General features: G+C 41.1%; 1 protein-coding gene and 1 pseudogene across 1 annotated transcript; both read left to right on the forward strand.

Annotated features, from left to right (window-relative positions):
- Window positions 1–5,475: 5,475 nt before the first annotated feature.
- On the forward strand, window positions 5,476–10,545 carry LSM5 (LSM5 homolog, U6 small nuclear RNA and mRNA degradation associated). The gene is made up of 5 exons (XM_036429915.2): window positions 5,476–5,587; window positions 7,361–7,456; window positions 7,710–7,737; window positions 8,918–8,990; window positions 9,384–10,545. The coding sequence occupies exons 1-5, from the start codon at window positions 5,542–5,544 to the stop codon at window positions 9,414–9,416; spliced, it is 276 nt and encodes a 91-aa protein (XP_036285808.1). The 5' UTR covers window positions 5,476–5,541; the 3' UTR covers window positions 9,417–10,545.
- Window positions 10,546–12,713: 2,168 nt separating this feature from the next.
- Window positions 12,714–12,782, forward strand: LOC118714617 (annotated as a pseudogene).
- The last annotated feature ends 226 nt before the right edge of the window (window positions 12,783–13,008 follow it).

The raw sequence follows: 13,008 nt of genomic DNA on the forward strand, positions 1-13,008 counted from the left end.
CGACGCAGCCGCCGCCGCCGGCGGGGGGCGGGGCCTGAGGGCGGGGCGGGGCAGGGGCGGGGCCTGCAGTGACCTCCCCGCACACCTGTGTGCGCCCCGGTCTCCAGTCCACCTGCTTCCTCCTCCTCCTCCTCCCTCCTTCACATCTCCGCCCCGCCCCACATCTTTTCTTCCTTTTTAACGTGTTTTCTGTGCATTCCTTCACTTCCTATCCTTGGGATCTGCCCTGGGGTCTCTACCCTTTATTCTTTTATTTTCTTTCTTTTTTTAAAAAAATATATTTTATTGATTTTTTACAGAGAGGAAGGGAGAAGGATAGAGAGTTAGAAACATCGATGAGAGAGTCATCGATCAGCTGCCTCTTGCACACCCCCTACCGGGGATGTGCCCGAAACCAAGGTACATACCCTTGACCAGAATCGAACCTGGGACCTTTCAGTCCGCAGGCTGATGCTCTATCCACTGAGCCACACCAGTTTCGGTTCTACCCTTTATTCTTAAATATTGGATGACATATCGGTGCTGTTCCGTCTGTGTATTCAATTTTTTAAATGCTTTCCCAGTATTTCTCTTTCGCTTCGTTCTATGTTTTTTTTTTTCTTCTTCCTATTTAAATATTGTCTATAGGAATTTGGAAGCGACTCAAGGCCTGAAGCAGAATATCCTTGACAAAAAGGAAGTTTACGGAGAGACCTATAAAACGATTATTTTAATCCTGCTATTAAAACAACAACATTAAAAAGAAAGAAAACAACATTATTTTCAGTCTAACTTGTTTCTGGGTTTAGTGCTCAGCACAAAATATATGGGAGCTGCTGTTACTAGAGTTTTTAATTTCCTTGTTGTTATACTACTTCAAGTTTTTTCAAAACAAGCATTGAATCTTATCCTATGCCATTAAAGTGCATAATGGAAATACTAACCGATTGAACAAGTTTTATCCAGGGCAGTTCGGGAGTAAACTAAAGATAGGTGCCTGCTTTGAATAGAATTTGAGATCACTACAATAATTGGCTGTAAAGCTTATCATTACAGTTGTACCTCCCTTAGTTTAAACAACCTTAGCAGTTAATGTTTTTCATGGTTGGCCTTGACATTTAAGGACCTGCATTCTAATCTAAGTATAGCTGAGAAAAAGAGTAAGCTTCTTGTGACCAAGTTTAGTTTCTATGATTCAGTAGGACTGTTTTGATGCTAATAAAAATACTGTAGAAAAATTTTAAGATATTGCTATTATTTCTATATTATACAAAATTCTTGGTGTTGGCTCAGAACTGTGTGAAACTATGTTATTCCCTGTATGTAGAATATGCTATCATTTTCTTCCATCTGACTTGATATTTTTCACAATTGGAATAGCTAAAATTAAAATGTAATTGAACATTTTTTTAAAAAGTAAGGGTAGGGTATTTTAGAACTCTGTATCTATGGTGAACCTCAATTATTTTATTCATTGTGCAGAGCTTTAAAAAACTCTGTATCACTTTGCATTCTAGGATTCCCAACTAAGATTAAATAATTTGTTCATAACTATTGTATTGTGTAAACGTTTAAAGAGTATATCATTTAAAATATGCTGTAAGAAAAGAAGCTACATTGAGGGAGATATCCGAAGTGAAAGTAAGCAAGGGAATTTCCAGAAATTTTTCATCTCTAAACATGCAGACTGGCCCACTTAACAGTGTAGAACAACTTTTATATTAACTTCTTGCATTGCATTAATATAATAAATTCATTAATAAGATGTCTATAGGGACAAATATGTATTGAGGGGAAAAAAACAGAAATTTATCCTCTATTAGAAAAAGTGTTGGAAGGAGATTATCAAGATTGGAAATAACAATTTGGGATAATGGAATGCTTTCTGAACGTTATTATGACAGGAAACTTGCTTGTATTTTGATGATATTTTTCTCCAGGGAGAAAGTTAGAAATGCTTTTCTGAACACATAATACATTGAAGAGCCTCTTCTAGTAATATATGTTTATGTTGGATATAAATTCTATTTTGTGGCTGCTCTGTGAGAGCTACAGGGAGAATAATCCTGGAGACATCGAGCTAGGACATATTTTCAAGTTCTTTCAAATCGGATGTTGGTTCTTTTTTATCTTGCCTCAGGAAACAACACGATAAAATAAAACCACTCCCCTCCTGCAACTTCCATGAACTCTACAATCTCTGTGAACTCTACAGTGTCAATGAACTCTACCTCCTTTCTCAGTTACAGCAGTCCCCCTTTTCCTTCTTGAAATCATTCACCTTTTCACTTAAAAGAAGCACTTGGCAACTTCTCTTTGGCATGTCTGAATTGCCAGCATGGACACTCCTGCACTCTTGGGCCATTATTAAGTAAAACCAGGATATGTGAGCACTGAGATTCCACAACAGCCAATCTGATCACCAGGGCGGCTACTAAGGGACAGTGGGTGGGAGTGTGCACAGCCTGGGGACGCTGGGCTGAATCACTTCCAGATCGGAGGAGAGGGATGAATCACTTCCAGATCGGAGGAGAGGGATGATGGGAGATTTCTCCACTGCTCCGGCGTGCAATTTCAAAGTTATGTATTGTTTATTTCTGAAATTTTCCATTTTATATTTTCAGACCATGCTTGACCAAGTGTAACTGAAACCATGGAAAGCAAAGCCACAGAAAAGCAAAGACTGTATAAAGATACTCTCCTCATTCTTAATCAATAGTATTGAAAATTGCTAATGGTCATTTTATTACTGTAAAGGAACACAAAGTATTAACTTTTCTTAAAGCATATTTTTCTGAATTTTAAACTCTGTCAAGTAATGACTTGAATTTGGTCTCTGCGCTCATTCCAATATGGAGGAAATAAAACAAGACTAGAGACAGGAAAGAGAAACCAGGAAAGAAAAGGGCTTCGCAAACAAATTTGGCATTATTTTGGCTTTGGAATCTTTTTTTTTTTAAGTATATTTTTATTGATTTCAGAGAGAGAAAAGGAGAGATAGAAACATCAATGATGAGAAAGAATCATTGATTGGCTGCCTCCTGCACGCATCACACCAGGAATGGAGCACACCTGACTAGGAATCCACTGTGACCTCCTGGTTCACAGGTCCAAGCTCAACCACTGAGCCACACCAACGGCTAGCTTGTCTTTAGAAGCTTATGAAGATCTAGGAGGATGCTGATGGGTGTGAATGAAATAGCGAGAATCAATTTAAAGAATATTCAGTAGACTGTAAAATATACCTGGAACTGTATGTAGTAAGTTTTGTGTATTTCCGAAAGAGAGAGAGAGAGAGAGAGAGAGTGAGGGAGAAATTGCTGCTCTAGATGGTTTGGCTCAGCTCAGTGAATAGAGCATTGGTCTGTGGACTGAAGGGTCCCAGGTTTGATTCCAGCCAAAGGCACATGCCCGGGTTGTGGGCTCAATCCCCAGAGGGGGGGCATGCAGGAGGCAGCTGATCAATGATTCTTATCATTGATGTTTTTATCTCTCTATCTCCCTTCCTCTCTGAAATCAATAAAGACATATATTAAAAAAAAAATTGCTGCCTTAAAGTGGCTTATCTCTAGCTATCAGATGAAAATGAAACCAGCTAGCAACACTAGCTATTATAGCACCCACTCTAAAGCCAAGCATCGTGTAAGTATTAGGAAACCCAGATAAGTAAGCAGTCATAGCTCAAATTTAATTAATAAGCACTAATATGCCAGTCCTTTGCTAACCACTTTTGATGGATCATCTCATTTAGTCTTCACAACAATTGTACAAGTAGGTTTTTCCAACGGGTAAATTAAGAGTTACAAAGGTTAAACTGGCCCAGGGTCAAATAACTTGAAGGAATTGTAGTGGAGACAAGATTTGAACCAAAGTAATTTAACTTTGAACCAACTGATGTAACCATTATACTGCTTCCGAAAATTCTTGACTCCAGAAGAACTCACGGTTTTTGTGGAGGTGGTAACCCATTGGATAGATAATTAGAAGAGAATAAATACACTGAGAGCACCCCAAGAACTATTAACATCGCTGCAGGATAGTGAGAGCCCACCAAGTCTGCAAGTCAGAGAAGCTTCCCAGAGAAAGTCACATTGGCCTTGAAGGATGAACAGAACTTCTCAGAATTGGGGGCAGATCATCCCAAGAGTAATAAAGTAAAATCACTAAGGACTGGAGTTATTAAGGTAAACATTTGGGAAAGAAAGGGTTTTATGCCAAACTTAGAGAAAATATGTAAGAGTAAAAGTAGAGTGCAATAGGAGATGTTTGGAGGTGGGCATATGCCAACTGCACATGGTATTCTCTCTGCTTGGAATGCTGTTCCTGCCCACTTCTGCCTATCCAGTTCTTATTCATCTTCCATGCCTAGACTCCTGTAAATTCCTCTGAAGCTTCCCAAGCTTCTCTGTATGGTCAGTGGGCAAATTATTCAATCTTTCTGAGTATGAGGAACTTCATCCTAACACCTGCTTCAAAGGCTAGTCATAAAGATTAGGAGTTAAGTGTATTTGTTAAGTTTCCTGGCCCACAGTAGATGCTTAATATTTATGGATGCAAAAAGCCAGGACTAGCTTGGGGTTTTGAAGGAGGTTGAATCCTATAGGGTTTTTAACTCAAGGGATCATCTGTGAGGGCTTCTGAACCTCCTCAGTGACATTTGCCTTAAATCATACCTACTTCTCTAGAAATCTTGAAGCGAAAAAAGGTCTTTTTGTTTAATATATTAACATTTCATGTGCCTTGCACATGTATGTTAGTTGTCTCTCTCTCCCATACATCCTCAAGCTCCTACAAGGGCAGACAACCCTGTAACTCTATTCTGTACACCGTTTTTACACTCAGCAACATGCTGGGCAAATTGTGTGCAGCTACTTACTTGTCCAATGAGTAAACGATGGTCGCTTTATTTGTTATATCGATAAATAATGTTCTCCTGGCCTCTCTTGGTTAGACTCTAGCTTTAAGTTTCTAGGATATAAATGTAAAATAGAGTAAGGCAGAGAATTTGTTTTCTATTAAAAAAAAAAAAAAGTGCAAAAGCTGTAAGGTGTCCTGAGAGTGATGACATTAGCAGGGAGCGCTATCAGGTGGTTGCCCGTTAGACAATGCCTTTTCGAATTAGTGAACACAAAAAGCCTAAAAAAAAATTAGACTCCTCGATATAACAAGGTTAAGAAAAGTGAACTAACTACAGCAGAACAATAAAAAGAAACAATTTACCCCCACCTTACAAAAAAAAAAAAAAAAAAAGTCAATTGTGGGATTCCTCAGTCTTCAGATGAATTTATTCACAAGGCGGGGTAGTTTTAACGTCCCTCAGAAACTTGGAGGGGAGCGAGGGTACCTGTCGAGACCGCAGAATGGCCAGTGGACGGAAATACGTCCCGGGATCTCACCGCCGGAGAAAGAAGGGCCCGGGTGGGATCCACGTGGACGGGCCCGATCGCACGCTCGGCCTTCGATTGGCCGAGCCTGCCCGGGCTGCGTGGGGGCGGGGGCGGGAGGCGGAAGCGCGCTCTTTCAAACAGGCAGTCCTGACGTCGATGCACTTCCGGCGTCGCGATGGCGGCTAACGCTACCACGAACCCGTCGCAGCTGCTGCCTCTAGGTAATGGTGGTCCTGCGGGGAACGGGGGCGAGGAGCTGAAGCTTAGGGTTGGGGGCCGCGGGGCCGCGGGCCGAGGGTTAGGAGAACGCGTTCCCCTCGCGGCTCGTCTCCAGGCTGCACGTCTCCGCGGTCCCAGGCCGCCCGCCCGCCTCCGCGGCGTGCAGGGTCTTCTAGGCCCGAACCACTGGGCCCCCGGGAAGGCCCGCACCGGGCAAAGGCGGCGCCGCCGGCCTTCTTCGTCGTGAGCAGCCCCACTCCTCAGCCTGGCGTTTAAAAGCTCCCCGGATAGACCCCGCCGCCTATGGAGCGAAGCACTGGGCTCTGCAAGGAGCCTAGACCAGGAGACTGGAAACTCGCCCTATTTGTCATTCATTCATTCATTCATTCATTCATTCATTCATTCATTCAGCAGTTCTGGAGCATCTGCGCACCACCCCGTGGCTGGGCACGACTCGAAACGTTTAAGTCACGGCCGTTGCTGCCTTTAGCACACAAACCAGTGGAGGGGAGATAATACGGGACAAATAAACATCCCAGACAGCGCCCGGCCGGCCGGAGAGATGTGCGAACTCCTGCTCAGAGGACAGGGCAGAGATAGGGTGAGAGGCAGTGGCCAGGCGTCTCTGGTGAAGGCAGTTGTGCCCTGCTCCCTAATGTTTACCAGCCGAGAGGGATTGAGTTAGTGGGTGTGGCTGGGACAAGTTTTTTCCTCCATTTGACAGGTTTTTAAAGAAATTACTTTTCAATAACTATTTTAAAAATTTGTCTTTGTTATTGAAAATATTACAGTTGTCCCTCTTCTCTCCTCCCATTGACTCCCCTCCACTCTTCGGCCCCCCCCCCCCCCCCCCAGCCTTCACCACACTATTGTCTGTGCCCAGGGGTTATGCATATATGCATATAAGTTCATTGGTTAATCACTCCCTCCACCCCAATCTTCTTTCTGAGATTCCCAGTCTCTTCCATTTTATGTCTCTGGATCTATTTTGTTCATCAGTGTATTTTGCTCATTAGATTCCACCTATGAATGAGATCATGTGGTACTTGTCTTTCTCTGACTGACTTTCTTGACTTAGCCTACTACTCCCCAGGTCCCTCCATGCATGGGAAATTGAATACTTAGCATATGCTAGGCATTGTCCCTTGAGGACCCAGTGATAAGGCAACGTGTTTCTGCTCTCATGGGCTGAGAGTCTAGAGAGGAGTTCCTATAATTGCTTTATCTAAAAGCCTCAGTGACCAGCAGACCATTGGGCCATCTGACCAGTAGCTGTGATAGGCACTGATCACCAGGGGGCAAATGCTGAACACAGGAGCTGCTAAGCTGCGGTGACTTGGCCGCTGGGGTTCAGTTCTCAGGTGATGCACCTGGAACCAGAGAGGAGGGAGCCCGATTACCGGGGGCATCACCTGAGAACCACCTTCTCGTAGTCCGGAACCCTCGGGGGATGTTGGAGAGCCAGTTTTGGCCCGATGCAGGCCAGGCCGAGGGACCCCACCAGTGTACGAATCCGTGCATCAGGCCTTTAGTCTAATATAAAACCACAACCACGATAAATGGCTACAAAATTGTGGTGAGCGGAGAGCAGGGGAAACTTTAATGTAATGTAGAATGAACAGAGATATATGGTATAAAATCTGAAGATTTAGAATGAATACTTTCCCTGGTTTATCTTTCACCATATGCAAGTAATAAGTGCCAATAGGCACCCAAATAATTATTGTTGTAATGAGTTGGTAAATAATCTTTTTCTTCTCCCTTAAAAAATACAGAGCTTGTGGACAAGTGTATAGGATCAAGAATTCACATCGTGATGAAGAGTGACAAGGAAATTGTTGGCACGCTTCTAGGATTTGATGACTTTGTCAGTATCCTTTTAAAAGACAGTGATGGTATGAGTTTCCCTTCAGTATTTTAAGAACAGAAGAACTATAGACAATTTACTTACTGACAATTATAAAAAAAAAAATCAATGCATTCTCAGGGAAGCTGAAATAATATTTTAAGTGGATGTGTAACTGAAAGAAGATAAAGTTCCTACCCATCACAAGCCTTTTGAATTCAGGCAGAAAGCCAGAGTAAATTTCACCTCGTATAGTATTTCCTTAACACAAATTTCAGATATGGTACTGGAAGATGTCACTGAGTTGTAAGTAGTGTTAAAAATTAAAGAATTGTTGGGGGTGGGGGAAATCCCTCTTTAAGGCACTTTTAGTACTGTGGAGTCAGAAAAATGATGTATGAGAAAACATTGCCTGTTGGAATTACTATTAGAAATTTTAGCCGGGACTGGTTTGGCTCAGTGGATAGAGTGTCGGCCTGTGGACTGAAAGGTTTCAGGTTCGATTCCGGGCAAGGGCATGTACCTTGGTTGTGGGCACATTCCCGGTAGGGGGTGTGCAAGAGGCAGCTGATCGATGATTCTCTCTCATCGATGTTTCCAATTCTCTATCCCTCTCTCTTCCTCTCTGTAAAAAATCAATAAGATATATTTTTAAAAAAGAAAAATTTTATCTACTGACACAATGCTACTAAATTTGGATCTGAGGGTTTTGCCTAATGAAATGTTACTAAATTGCTAGAAAGTTAATGGAGACTAATTTAGTGGAAATTATATTTAAGATAAAAGATACTAAAATAGAGCTCAAGTCAAATCAAGGAGTTGATAGAGCATTTAATGTAATGTATGTATAATATAAAATGTAATGATGACTCAATTAACATAAAGATCGTAACCAATATCTGTTTTCAAAATTGAAATGACTGTGGATTGGTTAAATGATAGGAATCAATACTAAGTAATAGTAAAAGAGTGAAGATAGTAAACCTTTTATTTCATATTTGATCATCTTTTTTTTTAAAAATATATTTTATTGATTTTATACAGAGAGGAAGAGAGAGAGAGATAGAGAGTTAGAAACATCGATGAGAGAGAATCATCGATCAGCTGCCTCTTGCACACCCCCTACTGGGATGTGACCGCAACCAAGGTACATGCCCTTGACCGGAATCGAACCCGGGACCTTTCAGTCCCCAAGCCGATGCTCTATCCACTGAGCCAAACCGGTTTCGGCATATTTGATCATCTTGGCAAGTTTCAGCCGCTTTTATGAAGATCAGCCCTAGTCGGTGTAGGCCTTGGGCCAGTCAGTCCCCGGTGTTGCCTTTGGGAAAGATAGCACACCCTCCGGGAGATAGCCTGTGTCTCTGAAAACAGTGGATACAGTTGTCTGACCTCTTGTTCATTTATATGCAATGGGGGTCAAACTGTTGGTTTTGATGATCTGATTTTCTTGACTTTTTTTTTTTTTTTTAATCCATTTGTTTAGTGAAATCACACCAGAAGGAAGAAGGATCACTAAATTAGACCAGATTTTGCTAAATGGAAATAATATAACAATGGTAAGACAGCTAAGCGGTTTTATTTCGATGTTAGACCATTTCTTGTGGGGAAGGGAGTACAGAGCTACTTTGCTTGACCAAGTGTTCACAGCCCAGCGGTGCTTTAGATGGGAGAGGGATGCTCTGGCGTCAGGGCTTGAAAGCTGAGCTATTGATGGTGACATTAGGCATGAAGATGAGTTTGCTTGTACTTTTTAATAATGTATGTTACTAAGGGTTGTTGTTGAGGCACTAAGTATTAATTGCTGATGGTGGAATTGTGCTGGGGCCATGGAGAAAATGGGGATGTGAGGGAGGGGCAGAGGCAAAGTGGCTTTGGTCAAGGAGAGCTCTCAGTAGGTGTTTTTAAATGATGGTAGTGGTGGCGTTATTCAACTTTTTCCTCCTTTGCAGCTGGTTCCTGGAGGAGAAGGACCTGAAGTATGAATGGATTTCCTTGACTTACATTAGATTCTGTTTTGTCTTATAATGACAACAAATTATAATTTTTTTTTTAACCTTTCACTGTTTGGATTCTGTGAAGCCAAGTTTCCCGTTAAAGGGGAAAGCTTTGAAGAGGCATTGTAAATGCCATTTTTTTAAGTTAATCTGCTTATCTTGGGGGGAAAGAACACTGAAGACTAAAATAAAGGTGGTTTTGGTTAATTGTCATTTATTTATTATACTGCAATAGCCATTGGAACAAAGTTTGTGGTTATTTTGTCAGTTGTCTCTTGTCATTTTACGTCTGTTTTCTTATTTACATGACCACTTGGTTCTCAAAAATTGTCCCAACAAAATGGTGAATTTTGAATTTTGAACAGATACATTTAACCTGAAATAATTCAATTTAGTTCAAACTGTGATGCTTTGAAATTAGGATTTTTCTACTGCACTCAAGTTTCAGTAACTTTTCTTAAAAACAAACAAGCAAAATAGATAGGTAATCTGTGCACATTTTAGAAATGCAGACAAATGAAAAGGAAAACATACTTTGCTATCCTCCTAGATTTTCTCAGTACACATTTTATATTTACAAAAACTGTTTGCCCTGATTACGCTGTTTTGTGGCCTCCATTGAAGAGTTTTTAAAAATTTAAGTGGTGAATGTCTTTCTGTGTCATATTTCAGCAACATTAATGTGTGCATAGTATTTCATTAAATGGGTTTACCATAGTTTATTTAGCCTATTCTTATTATTGGCCACAGTAATCTAACTAAATCTTTATACATTTTTATTTTTCTTAGAAGAAATTCCGAAGTGTGTACTGTCAAAAGGTATATGTTGTCATGTTGCTAACAGAATGTTTTTAGTTTATATTACATTGTATACCACCATTGTCTATATTCTCTTTGTCATTATGATAGGCAAAACTTGGTATGTTTAAAATTTTCTTTACTGATTTTGTATTTTGTGGATTATGTCTATGAGGCTTTTGCTATTGAGATGCTTATCTTGTTTCTTACTAATTTGTAAGAATTCTATGTCATGTATTTTGCAGGTAAATTCTCCAGTTTGTAGTTTGCCTGTTAGGGGTACATTTTTTGACAAATAAAAAAATATTTTATGTAGTCATATGTTGGTCTTGTTCTTTATAGTTTTTGTCTATGGTATACATCACATGTGTCAAACACAAGGCCCGCGGGCCAAATCCGTCCCGCCAGGCCTTGCAATGTGGCCCGCACCACGCTGTCATCACTGCACTCCGCTGCGTTTCCATCACAATGACAGTTTTTGACTGTTCAGTAAACCATTCAGCCCGCGATTTAGGCTGGATTTTAGATTTTGGCCACTTCTCTGATTGAGTTCGACACCCCTAGTATACATGATTAGAAAGACCTCCTTTGCTGAAATGTTTTCTTGGTACTTTATATTTTCTTTGTTTAAGTCTTGAGTCCATCTCCAGTTTTAATGCTTCCACATGAGAAAAGGACCAACTTTATTTTCTAAAAGCAAAGCACTGATTTGTAATATTTTAAAAAAATATATTTTACTGATTTTTTCACAGAGAGGAACAAAGAGGGATAGAGAGTTAGAAACATTGATGAGAGAGAAACATCGATCAGCTGCCTCCTGCACACCCCCTACTGGAGATGTGCCCACATGCCCTTGACCGAAATCGAACCTGAGACCTTTCAGTCCAAAGGCTGACACTCTATCCACTGAACCAAACCGGTTTCGGCTGATTTGTGGTATTTTTATTTTATTTTCATGGTGTAAATATTCCTGCCGTGGCTGATTTTATGCTGCCCAGGATTTAACAGCTGGCTTGCAAACTTTCCCAAAGTTTAACGGTTGTTCTCAGGAGCCACTGCTTCTGACCCTCGTTGGAGGAATCCTACACCCCCCCCCCCCCCCCCCCCCCCCCCCCCCGTTGCTTCTTTCCTTTTGGAGGGAGGTTAAGTGATGTAACGACATCCTCTCACCACCCTTTTACTCTGTCTGCGGTCATCATGCTCAGCTCTTTCTTCTTTCCTTCCGGGGGTTTGTTGCTTGCAGGCAGCACATGCTCTTGGTTCCAGCGTGCTCTGAGTGTTGGAGCAGCCTAACCTCACTTAGGGAGGCCTGCAGTTATCTTGTCTGTGGCAAGGTGGCCCAGTTGACTTCTGGGTTCAGTAATAGGAAGTTCACTTGCCTACAGATAAAACTGACTCTTAATCTAGTCTTTAAAAGTGATAAAGATGAGGGTATGGTTCTCCCATCTGCTTATACTTTTCCAAAATTCAAGTAGACACTGTGACTTATAGGGGTCTCCATGAAGATGTGAAGGCGGGGGGGTGGGGGGGGGGAGGTCCAGCAGGCCTGTGGTTTTGTGGTACATTTGAATAATTTGGGAGTTCCAGACAAGTTAACTCCAGCCCACAGATATAAGATATATCCTCTATCATCTGTCAATAAAAATGATATTTTGACCCCTGTCTTTACCATTTTGCCTTTTTTCTCAGTTGGTTTAGACCTCAATCTTGGAAGAGGGATGCTGATTATTGATCCACTCAAGTCTCTGCTGTACTAATACAACTTCCTTTGTCTTCCCCATGGCTTCCTGTCACCCCCGGGCATCTGTCCTCCATGCCGTTAGAGTATTTGAGTGATTTATTTAAAATGTAGAATAGTCAGGTGACACTGTCTTTCAAGCCTTTCAGTAACTTACCCTCTGTACAACAAAAGCCCAAGTTCCTTGAGACCATGAGGGAGGGATACCTGTTGACCTTGACAGCCACATCTAGATCTTGCCTTAGTAATAGAATTTGTAATGCTGACTGTTTGGACTTTTGGCTTTACTCATGTTGGGCCCTTTGGGAATGCCCTTGACTTTAAACATTATTTGATTTCTCTTCAAGTGTAACTTCTTCCAGGAAGTCCTACAAGACCCCCCCACCCTTCCACCACTTCTCAGTGCTTATACGTGGTAGTTGGTTGTGGAGACTTCAAAAGTGATGTTGCATTATACTGTCTTGAACAGTATCCTTAAACAGTTCATGCCATGCAAAGTCCTGTTTTCAGGGGAGACAGGTCCTGTTGCACCCTTGGAACAGAAACTGTAGAGTTTGGCTGCCACTTACACAACCAGAGCTGCTATCATCTGAGTATCTTTAATTTTTTTTCTTCTAATTTCATAAGGTGACAGGGATATTCAAGGATCTTGTTGAATTTTTGTGAACCATGTATTTTTAATTACAACCAATGAATTAATGATTTAATTGATACAAATGTAGAAATAAGCAAAGAAAGAGACCCAGATATGGACCAATGGTAAAGACTGGTGGTGAATGAGTCATAGATGAAAATACATATCTAAAACTGAGGTCCAGTGTGGAACTTCCTTAGTCTATTTCTTCTATTGAAGCTGTCTCTACAGGGAGATGCTAGGAATAAGCAGATCATTATCTTACTGACTTTATAAATGTAGATTTGTTATTAATGGGATAATGATAGAACTATTAAATAAATGTATAAAGGACAGAAGCATTGTTCAACTATGAGAATGTATGTGGTGAGGTAAACATATTGAAAACCCTATGCACATTAAGTAGTAAA

This window comes from Pipistrellus kuhlii, unplaced genomic scaffold, assembly GCF_014108245.1.
Source record: "Pipistrellus kuhlii isolate mPipKuh1 unplaced genomic scaffold, mPipKuh1.p scaffold_m20_p_10, whole genome shotgun sequence".
Taxonomy (NCBI): Eukaryota; Metazoa; Chordata; class Mammalia; order Chiroptera; family Vespertilionidae; genus Pipistrellus; species Pipistrellus kuhlii.

Excerpts from the sequence above, each read along its gene's own strand:
- LSM5 (XM_036429915.2), top strand. The coding sequence starts at position 5,542 with ATGGCGGCTAACGCTACCACGAACCCGTCGCAGCTGCTGCCTCTAG. Across the intron at positions 5,588-7,360 it reads GTCGCAGCTGCTGCCTCTAG|AGCTTGTGGACAAGTGTATA; the intron begins GTAATGGTGGTC and ends TAAAAAATACAG. Across the intron at positions 7,457-7,709 it reads AGGATTTGATGACTTTGTCA|ATATGGTACTGGAAGATGTC; the intron begins GTATCCTTTTAA and ends CACAAATTTCAG.